Source organism: Alligator mississippiensis, chromosome 5, assembly GCF_030867095.1.
Source record: "Alligator mississippiensis isolate rAllMis1 chromosome 5, rAllMis1, whole genome shotgun sequence".
Lineage (NCBI taxonomy): Eukaryota > Metazoa > Chordata > Crocodylia > Alligatoridae > Alligator > Alligator mississippiensis.
This window is the reverse complement of record NC_081828.1, coordinates 33,864,554-33,888,609: the sequence shown is the minus strand read 5'-3', so window position 1 is coordinate 33,888,609 and position 24,056 is coordinate 33,864,554. Positions and strand designations below refer to the sequence as shown.

General features: G+C 44.6%; 1 protein-coding gene, 1 long non-coding RNA gene and 1 other non-coding gene across 4 annotated transcripts; 1 reads left to right on the top strand and 2 right to left on the bottom strand.

Annotated features, from left to right (window-relative positions):
- Positions 1 to 6: 6 nt before the first annotated feature.
- DNTTIP2 (deoxynucleotidyltransferase terminal interacting protein 2) lies at positions 7 to 9,691 on the top strand. 2 transcript variants are annotated; one of them, XM_059728063.1, is made up of 7 exons: positions 7 to 150; positions 1,399 to 3,125; positions 4,940 to 5,075; positions 6,941 to 7,036; positions 7,145 to 7,309; positions 7,801 to 7,910; positions 8,948 to 9,691. In XM_059728063.1, the coding sequence occupies exons 1-7, from the start codon at positions 49 to 51 to the stop codon at positions 9,039 to 9,041; spliced, it is 2,430 nt and encodes an 809-aa protein (XP_059584046.1). In that variant the 5' UTR covers positions 7 to 48; the 3' UTR covers positions 9,042 to 9,691. The 2 variants fall into 2 exon arrangements, with proteins under 2 accessions (XP_059584046.1, XP_014455236.1); XM_014599750.3 differs by lacking the exon at positions 7 to 150 and adding an exon at positions 844 to 1,000.
- A 7,961-nt stretch (positions 9,692 to 17,652) lies between these two features.
- On the bottom strand, positions 17,653 to 19,623 carry LOC132250769 (uncharacterized). The gene is made up of 2 exons (XR_009462383.1): positions 18,964 to 19,623; positions 17,653 to 18,518 (listed from the first exon to the last, which is right to left on the bottom strand). It is a non-coding gene; the product is annotated as an uncharacterized LOC132250769 (long non-coding RNA).
- On the bottom strand, positions 18,567 to 18,651 carry TRNAR-UCU (transfer RNA arginine (anticodon UCU)). The gene is given in 2 exon segments: positions 18,567 to 18,602; positions 18,615 to 18,651. It is a non-coding gene; the product is annotated as a tRNA-Arg (tRNA).
- Positions 19,624 to 24,056: the final 4,433 nt, after the last annotated feature.

Below are 24,056 nucleotides of genomic sequence, written 5' to 3'. Positions count from 1 at the left end.
GGAAGGAGCGGGCAGTACTTGTGCGCATGCGCTGGCAGCACGAGTAGCATGGTGGTCACCCGGCGCTCGGCGCGCGGCCGGGAGCCGGCGCCGGCGCCTGTGCCGTCGGCGCGGGAAGGGACCCTGGAGCTGCCCGAGCCCCCGGCCGCGGTGAGAGGGGGCGGGGCGGGGCGGGGCGGGGCTGCCGTGCGTGGGGTTAACGCGCGGCCCGTGACGCGCCGCAGATCTGGATCTCGCGGCGGCGCGGGGCGCGCGTGACCTGCGGGGGGAGGGGCCGTGTGGACCGCCGGGCGCCGCCGCTCAGGTAAGGCCGGGCCGGGCGTCTCCTCGCCGCGCTGCCGGTCCCAGCATGGAGCCACGCGGGCGGCGGGACTTGTGGCTGCGGGCGGCGGCGGCGGCAGTGGGCCGGCCGGGGTAGCCGGGAGGCAGCGGCCAGTCACTGATGCCGGCTGCTTGACTGCACTGCTGTTGCCCAGGTCCTTTTGCTTTAGGGTCTGCCTCACTGCTTTGCCCCGGTTTGGCTCCCCTGCCCTGGTGTGGCCTAGTGTCTCCCGCAGGAGCCCCCTCCCTGCTCTGCCATGGGACAGGCCTGGCCATGGAGGTGGTGATCATCTGGGGGCCTCTGCCCAGTCTGCCTGAAAGGCTTTGTCACCTGTCTTAGCTTCCTGCTGGGCAGTTCCAGCTCTCCCTTCCCAGACCTAAAAGCTGTGCTGTGGGACCCCTGTGTCTTCTGGGTAGAAACATCCTCCCTGAAGCACGTCCCCTTTGACAGGCTGCCAGAGCCCAGGGAGAGCAGGCCACACCATGTTCAGAGCACTTGGTTTATCTTCTGCCTCTTTTTAGGTAAGAGCTCCTTGTTCTCTGTTCTCGCTGTTAGCCGCAAGATCATGGGCCCGATCCCTGGGTCTGACAAAGCTCAGCCTCATGTGAGATCTGCCATGTGTGGCTCCAGGGGACAGTCCATGGAGCTGTTCTGGCAGCAGGAGATCGCTGGAACCAGGTGTGCCGTTAAATAAACCATAGTTAACTAGATAAAAGGATTATAGAGGTGGAAACCTGAGCAAAACTAGTTGGAAATAAAAACATTACAGGCATGAGGTTTCCCAAGATATATGCTGTTAGAAGTCAAGCTCTCGCAGGAGGAGCAATGTGGTGAGAACGATGCTAGTATTCAAACAGTACAAGAGTCTGATGCCAGTATTGAGAAGGTGTAAGTGCCAGACCAGTGGGGCGAGACGTGTGATGAAGTTAACTTTCTCTAGACAGGCATTTAAAAAGTCAAAAAGTTCATGAATTCTTCATGGGAGCTGCCAATAACTGTTCTAAAAGTGTGGGGTTTTCCTGTAGAAATTATCTGTCTTGTTAATAGCAGTGCTTTTTTTTTTTCCCTCCCTGTAGTTGGCATCTGCTGAAATTGGCACTCCTGCTTCTGTGAGGATGACCAGGAGAAGCTGCAAAGTAAACACTCAACCAGAAGTCAATTGTGAATCTCTGCTTGAGGAGCTGGAAGATGCAGAAACAAAATCAGATCTTGGTAATCCTTCTGAAACACAAACTAGTAATAATAATAGCAAAATTGTGCAGTCAGCAGAACCAGTTCCTGAGTTGCAGGCTGATGGGGATGTGTCTGAAGCAGAATCAAATTGCTCTACTGCGTCTGGACTTCAGACACCTTTGTTCATAAGGGTAACAAGGAGAAGAAAAATTGCCATATCCTATCAGCCGGATTCTCCTGCCAAAAATAGGCTTTTCAAGACAGCTCTTCCAAGTGAGTTAAGCAAGTCTCAAGATGAAGATGATGTCTCTGAAGCTGAGTCATGTTCTTCCACTGTTTCTGGAGCTCGGATGCCCAGTGTTGTAAGGACAACAAGAAGCAGGCAGAGCAAAACTAAAATTCAACCAGAACCAGTTTGTGAAGCCCAAGCTGAAGAAGTTTCTGATGCAGAGTCATGGAGTTCGGGTTTTTCAGTCGAGCCATCCATTACTACCAGAAGAATAACTAGGAGCATGCGAATTAAATCGCAAGTGGAAACCATTGAACAGACTGAGAAAAAAGTTAGTGAAGCTATGCTGGAAGATGAGAAATCAGTTAAGGACCAAATTAAATCTCAGCCAATAATCACATCCTACTCAGAGCATGCTGCCAAGTGTGATTCTGATACAGAGCAAACTTCCCCCCTTTCATTTAGTGAAGTGCCCTGTAAGAGTAAATATGTGCCTGAATCTGCAAATGTGACCATAACAGATGACACACAACACGTTTTTGGAAATGATGCAACACCCAACAGCCCTAAAGAAACAGAAAAACAGTGTAAAATAGAGCATTCTGAAAAAGAAACAACAAATGAGAGACAGTTTGAGATTATAGATAGTTCAGTAGAAGAGTGTGATCAAGCATTAGAAAAAGAGATGAAAGAAACTGGAAAAGAAGCACACTTGAAGAACGTAGGTCATTCTGTGTGTGACCACAAGAGCCTTGAAGGATCCTGTAATTCCTCAAAGCAGACAACTCCAGCTAAAAAGAAACAAATTGCAGAATACCAAGAAACAGATGTTGAGGAGGTAGCACAGAGTTCTAACACCAGTGAGGTTGAAATAATAGTGGACAAGCAGTCCAGCACAGCAAGCAGCCTGCAAAAGGCTAGTGATGCAATTGATGATGACCACAAAATATCTGATGTTATTGTAGACAATGGCAGAGACCAAGTAGAACTAGTTGTTGAATCTTCCCCATGCATATCCCAGAAAAAGAGCAATGAAAAAGATTCTGTTGTGTCACTTCTTAACAGTGATGAGAGTGATGAATCTGAAAACAGTGAAGTGGAAGAGGTGGATGAAGCGGAAGAAAATCTTTGCTGTGCAGAGACCAGTAATCAGAAATTGTTCTCTAACAAGTCTTTAGAAAATGGTTCATCTCACGGGGAAGCAGTGTTTGTAATTGACACAGAACCTGGATTAAGCTTCAACAAAAAGTATTACCTCGAGCAAGAGAACAGAACAAGTGATGCAGAAAGTAAGGATGAAGAAAGTGAAAGGGATGAAGAGCCGTCAGATTTGGAAGAAAATGAGGAATTCATAGATGAAGATGAAGATGCAAATTTATTGGAAAATAAGGAATCACATATGTAAGTGCCTTTTCCAGTTACTTTAAGCAATTATATTTAATTCTGATAGGCATAAAATTAGTATCCAGTGATGCTAAATGATCCAGTGATGCAGAATAAACGAGGGCACTGATTTGATGACCTGATCTGTGGATGTGAAACTGGACTTGATTGGACTCCAGGATGGAATTATAGCTTGCACATATCTAAAACAGTGACCTCTGTTTCACATATGTGCAAGAGAAATCTATGACCTGTGGTCCTTGGACCAGTTTTTATGTTGTTTCCTCTCCAGATTATGCTCTGTATCTTGCCTTTCAGCTGTGGGTGGTGCCTTTTCCCACCACTTTGACAACTCTCCCCTTTTGTCTCTCAGGATACTATATTTGGTTGAATCTCACAAATTTATCGATGTGACAGCATACTTATAAATTCCTTAGGTCTCTATTTGTGCAGCATCCTTAACACCAAACCACAGTTACCTAATCAACTTAACTGCTTTTTTGAATCAGTGATTGTTTTTGCAGTTTCCCAGGTGTTTACCACTTTCCTTTTGAGTAAGTAAATGAAGGGGGGGGGTTGTTTGTTTGTTTTTAAGCTTAAGTGGGGTAAATAGGAGTGAATGGTACTTGCCAAAGAACACATTTCCATATGTTACTAAAGAGAGGTAGCTAGCCATGTTTGCTTGAAGTCCAGTGGAAGACAATGCATGGTGGTACCTTAGAGACTGATTAATTCAGAGATGCATAAGCTTCTGTAAGTCTATTCATAGGATATGACAAAGTAGGTTGTTATCTACAAAAGCTCATGCCTTTCTGAACCAGTTAGTCTGTAAGGTGCCATGCTGCCCTGCCTATGTTACAAAGTTAGCCTTATATGTGGGTGTTCCAGCCTTTTATCATCATTTGTTATACTGCTTGAAATAAAATACTAAGTACCAGAACCAAGACTTAGAATCCAGGTGTGATGGTTCAACAACAAAACCTAATTCACTTGGCACAGTGTGCCCATACTAGGTCACTAAATCTCTCTGTTCTCTAGTTACACCATTAGTATGGGCATTGGGTGGACAGCTCTTTTACTTGTAGGTCTCAGATCACTTTACTGAAGTGAATGTAACTGGTCTGTTTTAGCAGTTGCCTTCAGAACAGAGATTTAACTATCCTGTGGTATCATAGGTTTAGATGACAGGAGGCAGAGTTTAAATTAGCTGACTACATACAGGGGTTTGGTTCTGTCAGGAGTACAGCTTTACAAACCCCATACTAAAGTGTTTTCATGTTTTATAAACATTTTTCCTAGAATTATTTCCCTTATCCATCTGGATTTTTCAGATTTGGGTCAGAATTTAAGAAACAAGAAGCCAGACTGACGGGTATGGGCTTGTTGTTCAGTCTGTGTTGATTGTATATGCAGTTCAGCATTTTCTTAATATTTTATAGCTGTTAGTAAATCTTGTCTACTAATAGTCTCTTTAAATTGCCCATCAGACATCCTTTATAAATTAATTTGTTCAGTTATCTGAATGGTAGGATGGAATAAAAGGTGAAACATATGTTAGTTTTTTCAGTGTTTGGTTTTTAATTGTATTTTAAAACATCTTGTTTTGTGCCAACTAGAAGAATGAAGTCCTGTGCTATTCCCTGTTTCCCTTATTTTCCTCTTTTAATTGTAAACTGCCGCTTTCCTTCGGGTAGTATGATCTAGAAATCTTACTCTATCCCAGGAGCACAGAGAAGAAATAGTAAATACATTTTCACCAAATCTTTCTTTTCTGCAGATGGCATATGGAAAGAGCTTTCAATTTTAATCGTTCACCCAATATTTCTCCTCAGCTTACATCTCTCCAGCAGCATAGACCCTGGTCTGAATATCAAGAAGCTTGGAGGCTTGTATATTAGCTTTGATGCAGAAAAACAAAGGTCTGGACCAAGTGTAGTTAAGCAATCACAAGAGAAAAAGGAAGAAAAGGTAACATTTTTAAGATCATAAATTTACAGGGCTGCCTGGGGTTATGATCATTCAAAAATTTAAAATTAGTCAAATTATGACACTGGTTTTAGAAAACCCCTTCACTTAAAGTTTGGAGACAGTAGTAACATTTTTAGCTAAAACATATGTTTGAATTTGGTGGTGATCATGGGAATTGACTGTATAAATGGGATGTAAGAGCCTGTGGGACAGCATAAATACAGGGGATTACCCTACAGCAGGGCTCGGCAACCCCTGGCACACGTGCCGAGCATGGCACGCAAGGCCATTTTGCTTGGAACACCACAGCCAGCCCCAGCTCTGGGTAGCTGCTGCCAGCGATGGAGCCCGGGCTGCTCCCAGCAGGGCTTGCAGTGTCTCAGCTTCCTGCTGGGAGCAGCCTGGGCTCCCGGCTGGCAGCAGCTACCCAGAGCCAGGGCCAGCTGCAGCCAGGAGGCTGCATACAGCTGTGCTGGGCTTCAGAGCCCCAGCATCAGCTCTGTACCGGTGTGTGCACACGCGCCTCAGAGCAGGCAGTGGGGGAGGGGCCCGAGGCAGTGCAACTCTGGTCTCTCGCCCGCTCCTGGCACAGCTGATGACTGGGCTCTGGAGTCTGGTGCAGCTGTTTGTAGCCAGCCTGGGCTCTGAGCAGCTGCAGCAAGCAGTGGGCAGGCTGCAAACAGCTGTGTTGGGCTCCACAGCTCCGGCATCAGCTGTATGCATGCACAGTCGCCATCAGCGTGGAGCTGTAGAGCCTGGCGCAGCTTGCCTGCTGCTTGCTGCAGCTGCCCAGGGCCCAGGCTGGCCACAAACAGCTGCACTGGGCTCTGGAGCCTAGTCACCGGCTCTGTGCCGGGAGCGGGGGAGAGACCGGGGTTGCGCTGCCTCAGGCCTCTCCCCACCACCCACTCCAAGGCATGCGTGCACATGCCGGAACAGACCTCCCAGCTGCGGCCAACCCTGGCTCTGCGTAGTTGCTGCCAGCCGGGAGCCCGGGCTGCTCACAGCAGGCAGATGGGATGCTGCAGGCCCTGCTGGGAACAGCCTTTGCTCCAGCAGCTACCCAGAGCCAGGGTAGCTGCTGACAGCCACAGGGCTGGGGAGCAGGGCCTTTGTGTGGGGACAAGGGGCACAAGCAGGGCATCCTGACATGTACCCCCTGCCCTCGTTTTGTTTTTGTGGCATGCCGGCACTCCGGCACCTTCCAAGGTAGGCATTGTGGGGGTTTTCAGCACTCCAGCCAAAAAATATTGCCTACCCCTGTCCTACAGAATAGGAATAACTGGTTTATTTAAAGCATGCCTGTTATTTGTCAAGGGATTATATTTTATGAATTGAGTTTCTGATATGCTGCATTATCACAGACCTAGCTAATAGTCAAACACATACTGTCTTTTGGGAATGAGGTAAAGTATGATCCTGTTCTGGGCAGAAAATAAAACTAGAATTCAGCAGTCAAGTCAGTTGGAGACATTTGAGACCTCCATAACTCTAGGGTGGGGTTTACTCTGGCTGAGTAGGTAAGGGGCTTGCACTGCTTTCCAGGAAGGCTGTTTATTTACTTAGGCAGTCTCATTCCTAACAGCTTTATTAATACTACTTGCTTCTTCCAGCCCTAATCTAATGTTCTGTATCATTTGCCAGTACTTGGTTCCCTTTCCTTGATATGAAGATCCCTACTTCCATCACTATAGGGCAGGAAAGCCTGTTTCCCTTAGCAGCCATTTTAATGTGGTGATGCTTGCTTAGAATCCTTCGTCATTTCATTGGTGTGTTCTTTGTATTACCAAATATATAATGAAATTCAGATCAGTCCCAGGACTGTTAAGCATTACTTAGTAACAGTAATTTGATTTTCTGTTTAGATTTTGCAGAAGAGTATAATAACTCCAGATTTTGAAAAAAAGGAATGTGTCCCACCCGTTAAGGAGTCGCTCCAGCAGCTAAAAAAACAGCGCAAGGTAAGGGTAGAGCCTATGACTCTCAACCACTGGTATCCTTGGAGACACAAAAACAGAATACCTTGGCTTTGCATTTTTATGACATCAGATCTGGTTGTTGTGCCGTAGGCAGAGCGAGAGAAAACAACAGGTGATGCCTGGTTTGGTATGAAAGCCCCAGAAATGACAAGTGAATTGAAAAATGATCTGAAGGCACTGAAGATGAGGGCCTCCATGGACCCCAAACGTTTTTACAAGAAGAATGATAGAGATGGCTTGCCCAAGTATTTTCAGGTAAGGAACCAGTAAAAATAGATCCTATTGCCACTTTTGTAACCAAGAGTAGTGATGCTTATTTTCTACCCTCAGTAAGCAGCTCTCACTTAATATTAGGTCTATGAACTATGAAATGGACTCATCACTCTTTCAAGTGATGCCATTTAAATCCTGTGCTGGGTTATTTGCTAATACAATGGCAAAGGGACAGTAAGAAATGAATTCTCCAGAGAATAATCAGGGTTCCCTCCACCCCAGCATATAGAAATAAACTCTTGTATTTTTTTGGAGAGCTAGGTTGGATTCACCAAGGCAGGTGCTGTAGTTCTCATGCTGAGAATAGTACTGTTCCTAAAACTCATACACTGGTCTTATTTACTGTAAGCATAACAGTGTATTCATATACAAAACACTGCCTAAGGCTTGTAACAGTGCAGGCACTTTGTGACTTGTTATAAAAAAAGCCTGTTTTGTTGCCAGAAGACTCATTTTAAATGTTCTTTTCCCAGGTTGGAACTGTGGTTGACACTCCAGTAGACTTTTACCATGCTCGAATTCCTAAGAAGCAAAGGAAGAAAACGATTGTTGAAGAATTGCTTGCAGATTCTGAATTTAGAAGGTATTGAGGAGTGGCTTAATTTTAAGACTAGCAGTATAATTCACATTAAAAGAGAAATATATTTTTAATAGAGATTTGTATTTCCTTTTGGTTATTTTTATAAATTCAGAAAGCTGGGGCTGATGCTAGTCAGGATTTAAAAGCTTGTTGACCGTGTTGAGAAAAGAAGCTAGCATACCTGTTTCCTGTATACTGAACGGCCAGTGCCTCATTTTTGGGCACCATTTAGTTAAAAAATAACTTTGAATATAAATTGCCCACAACGTGCCTGGCAGTTATTTTATTAAATTAGTTATAAATATTAACTGAAGAAAACAGCTAATTGTTTATCAGAATTCCTGATGCCAGTGAGCAACTTTAGCAAGCCCTAAAATGTTGACGTTGTTCACACTGCTAACTGGTGCAGAAATAGAATCTATACCAGGAAAATAATTTACGTTATCTTATTTTTGATCTGTGCACATGGTTCACCTTGTTAACCTTTCTCTCCGATTTTTTTTATTTTATTTATTTTTTAACTGAATAAGAGATGATCAGAAAATTCACTTAGAGACTAATATAAAATTTAGTGCAAACTGGCAGCAACATTAGTAATACTATTGAGCCTGTTCATCTTCAAAGAGAAGGTGGGCTATTGGAAGCTTCAATTAGCAGGCTGCATAATGTATTAGAAAAACAATTTTTTCGAGGTAAAAATGTTTAATGCCAAAATATTTTATTTTTAAGCTCATAATTATTTATGCTTTGTATCTAGTTTGTCTGTAAACTTGCTACATGTTTCATTTGTTAATGCAAGAAATTTTGTTTCTCTCCATGCAAAAGTTCAGTAGTTTACCAGCAGTGTTTGAAAAATATCCCAAGTATTTGTTTGTTATCCTTGCTACTAATGTCAGTTCTGCCTCACTTGTCCTGTGTTTATCAAGCTGTAAAAAAACTGTAAAATGAAACTTAAACTAGCAAATTACTAGGTGTTTTGTGTGTTGCCTTCTACTGCACTGTGTGTGTTATACTTACATAATTTATTTTTATTTGTTCAGATATAATAAAAGGAAGTATCAGGAGATCATGACTGAAAAAGCAGCTCTTGCAGCAGGCAAGAAGAATCGGAAAAAGAAGAAATTTCACAAATAAGATTTGGAGAAAATAACTAGAAGGAATGCTTTGTTTTTATTACAGATTTGTTTACAGAATGTTTTGGTGGTGATTGTTTTAAGATTGAAGCTGTCTTTCTAACTGAGTTAAGGCAGGGCAGGCCCTGTCTTTACAGTGGTATTTTGACAAGGGAGAATAACACAAGAAATGACATGAGATTCTGTTTTGTGGACTGGCACAGACATTCAGTAGCGACAGCATAAATTCATTCTACAAGAAAAAAGAAGAGTCATCCTGTACAATCAGTGGTTGAAGGAGATGGGTGTGTGAAAGAGCTGGAATTTTTCAAAAACCATTTTTTTTTCCTCTAATAAGAAAAATCTTCATGAAAATCTGCAAGTCTAGCTTTTTAGTTTTGTAGAAAACTCTATGCATTTGTTAGTAAAGCCTTGATTTTAATGAAGGTTTTTATAAAAGTGCATTCAGTCTACAATTCTAACCAGCTATTTTTAATGTCTCCTTTAAAGCAGTGATTCATATTCACCAAGCTGTGATGATACTGGAGTTCATAAACTTGTACATGGACTGTAAAATGCTATTTTTACTCTGTGCTATACAGGAAAAAATAAGTTACAAGTGGAAATGAGCGTTATCATGCTATCAGAATTAAACTGTTTTCTTTATGTGGATTTATATGATATTGTGGTATAACTTAACATTAAGTCAGAAGGTAAGAATATAGATTTAAAGGGGTACTGCCAAAACTCAGGCATCCAATTGGACGTGCTTGAATATGAAGGCTCTGTAGGCTGTATTTACATAACTTGAACACAGTTTCTATTACATTCTGCCCATCTCTTATTCCACTTCTTGCTTGAGTTATATGTTCCTTAACATCTCTCAATAAAATGAAAAAAAAAATTATCTGGCTGTTCTGTACCAAAAGTTAGAGAGATATGGCTTGTGCTTGAGGAAAAGACTCCTTTGTGGTTTCCAAACACGTAGTTGCTTCTGCTTGGCTTCATCTAGTAGGAGTATAGTTCTTTCAAGGTCACCATAATGTGGAGATTATCCTCAACATTTATCTTTCTTTCTAAATCTACTTTTTTGTATTAATACTGTGGCCTCTGTGAATTGACTCTGTAGGTTTAGAATACAAAGTACTATAGTATGGTAATTGCTACTCTTGCTGACAGTTTTAACCAAGAACCTAAGAATTAAATGAATGAGGATAATGGAACTCTTCAATCTTGGTGATATCCTTCCAAATCATGATTCAGGAAAATAAGCACAGCAGATCTGGCAAGCTTGCACTGCCACTGCAAATTCTATAGGTACTGATGTCTGTAGCCTTCCAAGATCACGTTTATTTAAAACAAGTTTATGCTGCTTTTGAATGACCCTGAAATATTTTTGTGCTGCTGTTGCAGGTACCCCTAATTACTAATTCTAGGATACCGGATAAGAAAGGAAACTTAATGGCAGTATTTGAACTACTACCACATCTTCTAGGCTGAGCAGTCTGTGCCAGAATTGGTCAAAGAGTACTGATGATCCTCTGGGTATTTTTAGTTACTGTTTTTCATCACAAGAACATTGAATTTTGAAGACTATCTAAAGGTTTTAAAGGAGAAGCATTTTATATACAATAAGTGAAATATTCTACAGTAGGAAAAATGAATTAAATAGCTTAGTAAATAGTTAGTTTTGAGTTTCTGTTTTTAAAGCAGAGGTGGGCAAAATATGACCTGTGGGCAGGATTTGGCCTGCCAAGGGTTTCAATCCAGCCTGCATCAAGTCCCTCAGCCCCACCTGGCCCAGGCCCCGGTGCATGTCCCAGGTCCCACTCCTTGCAGGCAAAGTGTGGCAGCTAGACAACTTTTCAGCAGCCCCCGCAGCAGCAACTCTCTCTGCCCAACTGCTTGCTGCTGGCAGTCTGCCCTACACCCATTGCTAGGGGTGCAAGGCAAGCAGGCACAGTCTCCATGGAGACTGGCCTAACCCAGGATCCCTGCAGGCATGGTGCATGCCTCCAGGCAGATGGGATGGAGCTCTGGGCAGGCAGGGAACAGGAGCCAGTGACAGCTGGGGTGGGAGTTGCAGGGCCAGGTCCCAGGGCATAGCTGCGATCCACTCCCTGCAGGTCCCTGCCCACAGAATGGGTGCCTATCTCAAGGACGTTTGGGGAGCAAATGGCAGCTCTGCTCTAGACCACGGCCCCTGCCCTGCTGCTGCCCTGCAATCCTGACCCTGCCCACCTGCCCCACTCCTGGTTGCTGCTCTCTGACCAGCTGTGGCCCCATCTCATTTGCCTGGCTGAGCACACCCTGCTTTTGGCAGTCCCAGACCGGTCTCTGTGGAGAGACCCTGCTTGCCTCCTCCATCTGGCATCCCCACCAGTGGGTGCAGAGCAAAAGGGCCAGGGGCTGGATGGAATCAATTGCCCTGCTTCACCAAGCCACACCCTCTTCCCTCTACTGCCCAGCCTTCTGGCCTGGAACAGCTCACTGAAACTCCTTAAGTCCCCTCCAGCCCAAATAATTGCCCATCCCTGGTTTAAAGGATTAGATACTTCTGCTTATAGTAGCCTCAGCTATTACAAAGCTTAAAGTAGAATTTAGAGCAATTGCTGGGTGCAGACATGTATAACAACTGAAACATTCACAAACGTTAGTGATTGGGAATTGGGTTACAAATATATGAAGCACCAGGGGCTGGGAGTGAACTCCCTGCACACACTGCAGTAGGTGATTTACAGGGGAAGTGCTTGCACTTATGCTTTGGAGATCCCTGGAGACTGGGTGACCTGTGGCTGGGGACTAGGCCTGTGCAAGTAGGCAGCTATTCGATCTAGCTTCGGATCTGGTCGCTTAGGATGCCAGGGATCCAATCCGGAGCTCCGGACCGGGTTCCCGCTATGATCTGGCCGAAGCAGCTCCAAAGCTTCAGAGCTGCCTCAGAGATCCGGCCATAGGGTACAATGGGGAATCAATTAAATATGTTTTTTGTCTGATTTGGATGAACTTTGGGTGGTAGCCTCTGCTGAGAGCATGAAGCCTGCCAACTTTCAAGAGGATTAGTGCAGGGGTTTGTGGGGAACTGCACCCCAAATTCTTGAAAGCAAAACTTGTGTCATGTGTATGTGTTACACCACAGGGGGCTGAAAACTGCAGGGGTGAGGCCACAAAGCCTGCCAAGTTTCAAGGAGATAGGTGCAGGGTTTTGGGGGGAACTGCATCTCAAGCTGCTGACAGCTGGAGGGTCATACTCAGAGGGTGGTGGTGGACAGGTCATATTCAACCTGGGGGGAAGTGGGCAGCGGAGTCCCCCAGGGCTCAGTCCTTGAGCCCACCCTGTTCAATTTCTTTATCAGCGATTTGGATGACAGGGTGAAAAGCAACCTAATCAAATTTGCTGATGATACCAAAATTTGGGGTGAGGTGGGCATGTTAGCAGGGAGGGAAAGACTGCAGAAAGACCTGGATAGGTTGCAAGGGTGGGCTAACAAAAACAGGATGCATTTCAATACGGACAAGTGCAGGGTGCTATACTTGGGCAGCAGTAACCAGCAGCACACTTATAAGATGAGAAACTCCCTTGAGAGCACGGAGGCAGAAAGGTATCTCGGAGTCATCATTGACTCCAAGATGAACATGGGTCGACAATGTGAGGTCACGGTCGGCAGGGCTAACCGGACCCTATTATGCATCGACAGGTGCATCTCAAGTAGATCCAAGGAAGTGATCCTCCCCCTCTACGTGACACTAGTCAGGCCACAGCTGGAGTACTGTGTCCAGTTCTGGGCACCCCACTTCAAGAGGGATGTGGACAACATTGAGAGGGTCCAGAGGAGGGCCACCTACATGATCCGGGGGCAGCAGGGCAGACCCTACAATGAGAGGCTACGGGACCTGAATCTGTTCAGCCTTCACAAGAGAAGGCTGAGGGGGGACCTTGTGACCGTCTATAAACTCACTATGGGGGACCAGAAGGGTTTGGGGGAGACCTTGTTTCCCCTAGCACCCCCCGGGATAACAAGGAATAACGGCCACAAATTGTTGGAGAGTAGGTTTAGATTAGGCATCTGTAAGAACTACTTCACAGTTAGGGCGGCTAGGATCTGGAACCAACTTCCTAGGGAAGTGGTGCTGGCTCCTACCCTGGGGGTCTTTAAGAAGCAGCTTGATGCCTACCTGGCTGGGATCATTTGAGCCCAGTTTTCTTCCTGCCCAGGCAGGGGGTCGGACTTGAAGATCTACAAGGTCCCTTCCGACCCTACTTCTATGATTCTATGACAGGCAAAACTCATGACATAGATGACCCTGTGTGTGTCAAGGTGCAACTATGTCTGTCTTGGGGCGGTTGATTGTCTGTATTGATTATTTCCTCTCCTTAGTATGGGGTTTTGTAGGTGTTAATTGTTGCTAATTAACCGTTTAACATTAGCTAGCAACTGTATTGAGCTGGTCCCTGAGTGAATCATGATTGATTGGTAACTGGTAACAGTAGCTTAGCAGCCAGGCCTGCAGTAGTCCCCCCAAGACAGACAGTTGCACAGGCACCCATGTCACCAGTTTTGCCTGTCAGCAGCCAGAGGTGCAGGGCCCCAGAACCCCCCTGCACGGATCTCCTTGACAGCTGGCAGGCTTTGTGCCCACAGCAGGGGCCACCATCCCTGGAGCCTTCACCCTGCTGCGCCTTAACACACACACAGTGTCACCCATGTCACAAGTTTTGCCTGTTAGCAGCTTGAGGTGCAGTTCCCCCCCAAACCTCTGCACCTATCATCTTGAAACTTGGCAGGCTTTGTGGCCTCACTAGGGGCCACCAGTCCTGCAGTTTTCACCCCCTGTATTGCAACGCATAGACATGACACGAGTTTTGCTATCAAGAATTTGGGGTGCAGTTCCCCCTGAATCCCTGCACCAATCTTCTTGAAACTAGGCAGACTTCATGATCTCAGCAGAGGCTACCACCTCTGCAAATTTCATCTGAATCAGACAAAAAAGAACAAAGTTATAGATATTGCATTGATTCCCCATTATACCCTCTGGCCGATCTCTGAAGCAGCTCCGAAGCTTTTCTGAAGCGCTTCAGAAGCTCTGAACCGCTTCGGAAAGCCTAACAAAGCCAGCACTTCGATCCAATCCAGATCTGAAGCAGGGTCCGAAGCCTCGCGGAGCCCTACTGGGGACGTTTGTACTTTGCTTTTCCTTCTGTCTTAAATGTGAGTTCAGTAAATTTAAATAGCTTGTACTTGACCAGTCAGCAGTGTGCTTGTCTGACTTAAGGGGTAGGAGGGTAGTGCTTAGAACTAAGTTTTGTGGTTCCCAGGGACTAGGGGTGGATGGTGAGGGGTTGTGGTAGAGTTACTCTTCATGTTAGTAAACCTATGCGTTGCCAGCTGAACTGAAGAAGAAATTTGCCTGTGTCCCTCAGACTTGCATTTATACCTTTTTTTCTAAAGCTGTCCAGTATTGATGATTGATGACAATGAAGGCCCAAGACTTAACCTACAAATCATCAACTTTTTTTAAATTTTTTATTTTTTTATTAGTTCACAGGTATGTACTAAGCACCCTCTTCTGGAAAATCAGTACCTGCACAAGGATTAAGTTGGGCATATGCAAATCCCTTTAGAAAATATTGTCTTGGATATTCTGTTCTACTATAATTATTCCTATATTCAACTCTCAGATCTGTGCAGACATTATGGATTATATAAAGCAAGGGCAAAGAAAAATGAAATATGCTTTCATACTCTAACTTAATACCTTAATTTAAATCTGGAGGTAGAAGCAAATCAATATTAGATGGGAAAGGATAACATTATGATGATAAATGTTTTAAAACATTTAAGTAGTCTTAAGCATTTGCATAAAATTCATAAGAATTTTTTCCAATTATTTAAAAATTATTTTTGTTAAAATACTTCCGTGTGTAAAATTTAGGTTGAGTATCAGTACTCCCTGCTAATGGTTATATTGTTGTATAACTGCATGCTTCCCCCTCTTCTAATATTATAAAAGCCTACGTCTGTCTGTCTGTCTATAATGCTTTATTTACACTCTGATTGGCTGACAGAAACAAACAAACAGAGTGCTTGAAGCATGGGAGAGCACAGCCATGATTCCAAAGCTGCGCAGAGGACTGGACAGAGGGGGGTGGGGGAGCCAAGGCCTCGGCTCCCCCACTCTGCTACCTGCAAGAGGCAGAACAGCGGCAGCATAGGGCGTTAGGTGGTAGCACTAGATCCCAGCCCCTCCCCCTCTCCCATCATTCTTGACGGGCAATTGGCTAGTTTACATAATATCAGGATAAAAGGTAATAAACTAAAGAAATATTTTCAAAATCTCCTTTAGACTTAATAGGTAAGTGTATATTGTGTCATCCTTTGTTTATAACTAAGCAACAGATTTGCTCAGTATTGTATATTGTATCAAATGGAAGTCTGACATGACCAAGTCTGTGAAGAGTAACATTAAAGCAAGCTGATCAGAAAATATATGTATAGAAGAGCAGTGTTTTTGAGATGAGTATTTCTGCAAAGAAATTGTGTCAGGCATTGGTTTGCCTATCTCTTTCATGTACTGGCATGTAAACAAATGCTAAAGTTGCCCTGAGTGGGGTGATACTGTCTTTATTGACTAGCTGGAAAATATAAACTCTGTTAATGCCAAGAGATTTCCTTGTGTTTAGGAGTGTTCTGTTTTCTGTGCATGGTGCTGGTGACTCAGATGACCTTAGATTGTTTTGTGTTCTTTGGTGGATTTTAATAGTAGGCTTGTTCTCTTGTTTTCCTGTACTACCCCTGGCTCTGTCTTTATTAAAGCATTGTCTCTTGTTTTGGACTGTAAGCTTTCTGGGATAGAGCTTTTGTTCTATGTGTAAAGTACAGTGAGGTCTTGATCTTTGAGTAAGGCTCTTAGCTGTGATGGCAGTCCATATCATGAATAATAAACTAGTCATGTTAAATCCAATCAACAATGGTATGGTGAACAATTAATAATTTGGCATTATTAATATTGTGCCATTAGCATGCACTGTAGTTTGGATGTAAATTAGGGCTGGACAAAATATGGCCTGTGGCTAGATCCAGTCCACCAAGGGATTTTCTCCAGCCTGCAGCAAGTCCCTCAGTTCTGCTCGGCCCAGATGCAGGGGCAGCCCAGGCTGTGGCACATGTGGTCAGTCCCAGGCTGGTGTAGCAGCTGGTCTCATTTTCCAGCTGCTCCTGTAGCAGTGACTCCTGGCTGCCACTGAACCCAGCCCTGCTGCCCAGACACCTGGGTCCATCCACCCTGTACCTGCTGCAGGGAGTGGGACCCACCCAAGCAGGGCAGAGAGCAGTGTTCAGGAGCAGGATGGGTAGGCGGGATCTTGGGGCAATGACAGCATGGGGCTGCAGCTGAAAGCTGCAATCTGCTCCCTGCATGGCCCTGCAGCAGGTGCAGGTTCCACAGGCAGGGGCATGTGGACAGCAGGTCACAGCTCATCCTTGACCCCACGCTGTCACCACTCAGCCATTCCAGCCCTGGTCCCACCCACCTCTCCCGCTCCCAGATGTCACTCCCTGACAACCCATGGCCCCATCCCAGTCACCCAGCAGAGCACAGTGCAGAGCCACTTAAGGAGTTTGGGTGAGCTGTTGGGGGGGAGGGAGAGGGGTGCTAACACAGCCTTCAACCACTCACCAAAGTTCCCTAAGTGGCCCTGGGGCCCAGATAATTATCCACCCCTGTTCTAAACAAAATATAACACTGCCACGTCTGGCTGCTGAATCCTCTCCTTCTATAAGTTGTCTTTCTGACATCTTCAGGAAGTTCTGCCATCAGCTTCTTTTCTCCAAATTTGAATGCATCTTTCTCCTAACTACTCCTTGTGTCCACAGACATCGCTACCATGTATGCGATCTCCTAATAATGAATATGTTTACAGAGTTTTGTCACTTTCTTTTCAACATCCTCAAAGTCAGGTCTTCTCGTCTTCTCTCCAGTGCTAGTTTCTACCTATACACTAGCATCTTTCTTTGATTATTATTAAAAGCCCTTCTTCCCCATCTGTCAATCTGCTTGTTTTTCAACTGATCTAAAATTCTGCAGCTATTGTCATCTACTCCCAGCATGTTTGTTTGTTTTAATTCCCACATTGCTTTTGTCTTATTACACTTTAATAAGCTCCTTGTCACCACCTGAAAGATTCTGTAGTTTTGCCTTTACTTTTTCTGACTGCCCTGTCTAGGCTCTGTCTAGGCCCTCTTCCTATATGTTGTCTTGTTGTTCCCTTATACTTTTGTCAATCTTTGTACCTTCTACCATACTGCCCCCCTGTGCTTGGACAGTTTTCCCTGGTCTCGTGGGCCATTGGTCTCCTATTCAGGTAATTCTTTTTCTTGTCAAACTTTTGAACATCTTCCAACTTGAACTCTTGTGCTCTTTCTTATCTCCACTTAGATTTTCAAGCTTTTGGGGACTTCTTATAGAGGTCTGTAAGATGATGTATATTTTTAACCCTGTATAAATGGTTTTTAATGAGTTCCCTGCTCTAGAGCTCTTTTTGCACAAACTAGACAAAACCCCACAGATGAGACGAGATCATCGGTGCATACAAAGGTAGGAAAGACTAAGAAACAGTAAACAAGAGTCATAAGTTGCATGTTGGAAGTGAGGTTTTATAGGGGAAGCAGATTGTGTACATTTAATCCTGGTTCATTTAATGTAAAATTAAACATTCTTCATCTTGCATGAGTTCTGTAGCTTTAACCCTTTTTGCTGTATCTGACAAAAAATATTTCATCTGAAAAACTGTTGAGAACGAGGGTCCATGAAGCTTACCATGAGGTACCAGAGGAGAGATGAATGGTAGAAATCAAACTAAAAAAAATGTGTGTTCATAGAAAAGATTTAAAACTGCATACAAATGAGCTGCCAGTAACAGAGTGTGGGTGGGAGACCCTGCGACTGCTGCAGCTGGATCAGTGTCCCCGCTCTTGAAAGCAATGCTCCTCTCCCTGGCATTGGGGTGGGGGCTGCCATGCTGTGACCATGTACGTTTATTTCGAGGTAATAACAGTGTTTTGCTTCATTATAAGCGTAATGGACCCTTATTCCCATCAGTTTTTCAGATGAATTTTTTCCCAGGTTTTCAACTGATTTGTGTTTTTGGTCATGGTTACAGTGCTTTGCAAGAAAGGGGTTAAAGCTACAGGAAAAACCCTGCAATGCTGCTCGGCGAGAGCTACACGCGGCGCTGAGATTTCAAGGTGACTTCATTTGTATTTATTTTGGGCCATTCCTTGGTTGCTTTTGTGAACCAAGTGGTGTTGGCTCGGGCCCGGGCCGGCCCGGCTCGCCTGGCCCGGCCCGGCCCGGCCCGCGAAGCCCCAAGCCCCTGAGCCGAGTTCCGGACGTGGTTTTAGGGGCGAGTTAAGTGTCGCCGTCCCTCGGGGAAGCCCCCTGCTCCATCCTGTGACTTCAGACGGTTAGAGGCGCAGGGATCCGCTGGCGCCTGCGGGAGCTAGAAATGGAATTTGAAACAAATAATACTAAAATGAAAAAAAAAGTGCGACTCCGCCGGGACTCGAACCCGGAACCTTTGAATCCCTTCGCCCTCTAGAAGTCCAATGCGCTATCCATTGCGCCACGGAGCCACCTGTTGGACTCCCAGCGCATCGGCCCTACAGTGAAGCGCGCCAGCAGCCCGGCCCGGCCCGGCCCGGCCCCGCTCCCGCCTGCTCCGCGGCGCGCAGCTCCCTCGGCAGAGGGCTCCGAGGGGCCCGAGCGCTTCCCGTTCACCGGCGGCGCCAGCCCCGCCGCTGGGGCAGGGGCCCGCCTTTGCCCACACGCCTCCTCCACCCGGCTGGCGCCGGGGCCCGAGCCGGCAAACCGCCTGCCGCGCTTCTCTGTTGGGGCCGCAGCCCAGCCCTGCCGAGAAACCGCAAAGAAAACGCGTGTGCACGCACAGGGGGGCGTTTCTTCCTGCGATGCTGCAGCCCTCGCTTTTGCAAGCTCGGCGAGAGAAAGGGAATTGTCGCTTCGCTTCCAGCCGCAGCAGCGACCATTCAGAAGAAAACAGGTTGGATCCGCTGCAAACGCGCGAGCAGCCCGCAGCCCGTGACAGGTGACACGCGACGCTTCCCAGGACATCGACTCCTGGCCTTGCACATCCTCGCGGACGACCCCGGTCAGCAGCTGCGTCTTGGCGCGGAGCCGCCGCAGTGTCCCTGCAGCCCTGGACCACATCTCCGCTTTGCACGAGTCACAAGCACCGTCAAACACCTCGGTGACAACTGGCCCCAAACCCTGCCTTTGCAGTCTTCAGAAATGCCAAGCAGGAGCCCCGGGCTTCATCCTGTGGCAAGCACAGGAGCACACTTGCACTTGACCGCAAACCCGAGAAAACCAAAGATTTTTATTTTGTATTTTCGGGTACCTCTGCTCACAGCTGCCTCCGCGGGTGCAATCAGGCAGCAGCAACTGGGTATGAAAGCGCAATACGACTCAGCAGATTAAAATGGGAAATGATTAGTGTATCCCGTGGGAATTGCGGTGGGGTTTAGGCAAACAGACCGTAATGATCTGTTTTGTCAGATAATATGGCCTCGGTAGAACTGTATGCAGTAATTATAAGGCTACCCTGGCAAGCTCGAGACCAGGACATGCTCATTAGGTGGCGATAGGGAGAGAACAGTAGATGGTGACAGGGAGCCTGAAGCTACACGGTAGCTTTTCTCTTGGATTTACCTGCTGGGTTTGCAATTATTTCCTCCAGTTTCCCTCAGTAATGGTTCTTGTTTCCTCTCATGATCTTGCCACAATGACTCAATTCAAAATGATCACTAGCAGCAAAAAATAGTTTTGCATAACACAGGATTTTAAGACTGGCTCACATCCTATTTTGCAGAAGGAAAGAATTCCCTTTGAGAGATATACTTTGACCAGCTGAAGGTACCAGCATAAGAAAATTCATTTCTATGTAAAATTAAACATCAAATATCTACTGCATTTTCTTGCATACTCATACCCTGGAATATAACTTTTTGAAGTGAAGACTGACTAGAAAAAACGATTTTTTCCAGAGTTATGACTGCCTAGAGAAATGTCAGAACCTAATCTTTAGCTGACTCACCCTTTCCTGCTCAACTAAATCTAAAACCCTAGCTGTTGCTGAAGACTAATCTCCCCCATGGATGGATCTTTAATTCTGAAAAGAGCTAAAGAATCTCCAAGGCTGGGAAATGGGAGGAGAGAGAGAGACTGGGGGCAGCTAGCAGACAGCAAAATTGCCCTAAGAAAAGTTAGCTTGACTGGTGGAACATTAGTGAATAGTAATGCAACAGGAGCTGCACTGTGCAGCAAGAATCAATGTAGGGTGTTTCTATGCTGGTCAGAAAATCATCTTCCCCACTTAATATATGCACGCCAATTTGGGGGGCTGATTTAGGGGAACAGGTGCGTGTTGTATGTTAGAAAATATGATAACATCCAAGCCTAAACATAAAGTTTGTATGTTATTGCCATTTACTTATATTACAGTAATAGAGGTCTCAGTCACATCAGAACCCCATAGTGCTAGATCTTTTAGAGATCCCAAATAACACTCCTGCCCATCTTCAAAGAGTTTGCAGCCTGAACAAAAATGTAAGTAACACAAACAAGTACAAAGGGAGGGAATGATAACAATAATAGAGACATATTTTAACATTTATTTTGGTCACAGTGATCAGGTGAATTTGTAGTTTACATACCCAAATTAAATAGCTTAATTAGCTATGACTTTTTCTTCTTCATGACATTACCGTTTAGGCCCCAGTTCTACAAACACTTCAAAGACTACAAAGACCCCAACAGGACTATTCCTACATGTGTGAAGCTGAGTATGCATAAGACTTTACAAGATTGGGACCTTAAATCATTTTTGTCTGTAAATTGTTCATCACCTATTTTTAATGTTAGAATGATGAAGCTGAGGGTAAAGCCAATGGGAGAAAGAGTGTTTTTAATTAGAAGATATTTTACATGCTGTAAAAATGTGTGGATGGGAATAGCAAAAAAGGGCAAACTAGAGAGAATGACTTGAATGCATTATTCCAGATATGAATTAAAACAGATTTCAATGGCGTGTTTGATGAATATGCCTGAAGTAGTGCTCTGCATACTGTGAGCTGTATATCCTGTTGTCTACCCATCCAAGTTCATAGTAAAACTTCCTTTGCATTAAACAATTTTCAGGTTGTCATGTAGTCATGCTCTGAAGACAACTGGGCTTCCTACAAATGTTAAGATTGTAGTAGGTGATAGTAGAAAAGACCTGTGAATTCTGTGAACTTGTTCCTTTGTCAGTATAGGATCAAGTCTCCAAGAATCCTGATTCTTTATTTCCTTAAATCTCATATTGTCATTTACAATGTTACAAACTCTTTTGCTATTTATTTTCTTGAGTCCCTAGAGTCAAGTGATTAGTGAGAATCTCAGTTTTCATTAAAAAATGGAAGGTATGACTGTAGAGAAAAGCTTGAAATTGTGACCTAAAGTTGCAAAAACTAGAAGACAAATCAAACTAATACAAAATGTATTAATTTTTTTAAATCTCATGATTTTGAGCATTTGGATTTGGCAATATCATGTTTGTACTTGCACAAAGTGGCTGAAATAACATTTCTATCCTGATTTACACAGTAGCAAATGACTGTACAAGCTACTAGACAGTGAATCAGACCTGAGTTCACAGTGAGAAGGCTGAAGTGGTAAATGTGCATAAGAGACCTCTGAGACTCATACCATCATCATCTACTTTTTTCAGATGTTCTGTTTGTTTCATTTGTGTACAAACTGATGTAGACGAGGATGAGCTGACTGCTGATAAGCTAGCTATTGATGTTCTCCCTACAGAAGCCCTGTTTTTGAATTAAGGCAATAAGGTGAGTGGGAGGGAGTTTAGATTTTGAGGACCTAGAAACATATTCAGTTCTCTTTAGCAATATGTTGTTTAGTAATCACTAAGAGCCAAGGAATCTGACAGAAATCTGTTTCATTCAGCATGCGAGATTTAGCTGATCTACTCTGGGTAACATGCCTCTGCAAAACACAGCAACTAGTTCCTGTTGGCTCTTGCAAGAACCTCTCAGAAACACAGTTCCCCACATCTTCCCTTCCCACCCAAATATAACGGTACTAAGAGTTAGAAAACAGCATTGGCATAATACAGAGTTTCAAACACAGTAAATAAACTACTAACAACATTCAGTTAGTCTTTGAGATGCTTGCATTGTCACATTGACTGTGGATCTCCTGTGAGCCATCCACATCACCATTGCAGGCAAGACTAAGTGCTTTAGCTCTGTTTTTACATGTTCTGGGGTTCAGATGTCTCAGCTTGCTGTGTTTTTTCTGTCTGACACCTTCTTAGGCAAGACGCCCAATTCAATACCTGTTACCAGTGGCGTAACAGGGTTGAATGACCAGGACACCAGCCTTGGGGGCCCACTTTGAAGGAGTGCAAGAATGACAGTGACTACCACTATTGGAAGACCATCATGACCACTAGTGGCCCAGACACTAACACTCTTCTGGTTGCAAAACTTGCTTTTTACACCTTTATCTGTTATTTCATTTCATCCTGGAATCTTGAGAAAGTGTTATCTATTCCTACACTATTATGTATCCATCTAAGCTAATCTCTTTATCCTGTTTATCCAGGTTGTGAGTGTTCCACTAGTACCTGCAAACACTTGCAAATAAATTAAATCCACTTCAGGTCTTGTACATTTTTTCCAAATTCCAGGCATTGTCTTGCTTGTGATAGCATATGCAGTTCTGTGTTTACTTTTTGTGGACTGAAGAGTTAACTCTTTGTGCTTCCCTGTTCACAGATCTTGTTCTCTCTCTGTTTCTCTCTTTCTGTCCCTCCCTTTTTTTTCCTCTCTCTTTTTTGGAGTATTTTGGATCATCTACGAGGTTAGAGCTCCATCCACCTTCCATAAACTTCAGTGTAGACTGGATTTTTATTTTTGTTTATTTTTTTGCTTGTCAGATATAAGCTTAACTCTGGGTTTTCCAGTAGTGGCTCAATGAGTAATTTTCTTAGTTAGTCTGGTCTTTTAAGACGGCTTCAGTTAATCCCTAAACTGTAAAATGATTCTTCAGTCTGTAAGTAACAAACTGTTATAAGTTTTCACCTTCTTTTTGTATACTTAAAAATATATCGCTCCATATGTTTTACATGGAATGCTGTACTCCTTAAATTCCTTTATTTTAGTTCCATATTTAACCTCCATCAGGAGCTTCAGAACCAGCTCCTGTCAGCAACAAACCTATTTTTTGCTGCCATTCATTGCTTGCAAATAGAAAATGAAGCATTATGTAAACCTTTTACAATTGTCCCCCAGATTTTTAGTGTTAAGGCTGACAAATGATTAAAAAAAATCATCACAATTAATTGAGAGTTAAAAAAAATAGTTGCAGTTAATCTCAATTTTAATTGCACAGTTAAAAACAAAAACAGCCCAGAGCCTATGTGCCCTGCAACTCCTCCCTGTCACCACCAACAGTGCACAGTCCTAACCCTGGCCCACCCCAGACTTACCCCGGCCAGAGCAGACTACTTGAAACCCATGCAAACAGCCCTAACCCGATCCACCCTACACCAGCTTGAAACTCACCTGCCCATAGTATCATAGTATCATAGTTGGTAGGGTTGGAAGGGATCTGAGCAAATCATCAAGTCCGACCCCCTGCCATAGCAGGAAAGAGTACTGGGGTCAAATGACCCCGGCAAGGTGATCATCCAGCCTCCTTTTAAAGACCCCCAGGGTAGGAGCCAGCACCACTTCTCTTGGAAGTCGGTTCCAGATCCTAGCTGCCCTAACTGTGAAGTAGCACCTTCTGATATCTAGCCTGAATCTACCCTCTGCCAGCTTGTGACTGTTATTTCTTGCCACTCCTGGTAGTGCTCGGGGGAACAGGGACTCTCCCAGTGCCTTCTGGTCCCCCCTGACTAGTTTGTAAATGGCCACTAGATCCCCCCTCAGCCTTCTCTTGTGGAGGCTGAACAGAT

What these genes read in the sequence shown, in the direction of transcription:
- DNTTIP2 (XM_059728063.1), top strand. Translation starts at nt 49, where the DNA reads ATGGTGGTCACCCGGCGCTCGGCGCGCGGCCGGGAGCCGGCGCCGGCG. An exon ending in TGCCCGAGCCCCCGGCCGCG is followed by an intron (nt 151 to 1,398) that starts GTGAGAGGGGGC and finishes CCCTCCCTGTAG; the next exon opens with TTGGCATCTGCTGAAATTGG. An exon ending in AAGAGAAAAAGGAAGAAAAG is followed by an intron (nt 5,076 to 6,940) that starts GTAACATTTTTA and finishes TTTTCTGTTTAG; the next exon opens with ATTTTGCAGAAGAGTATAAT.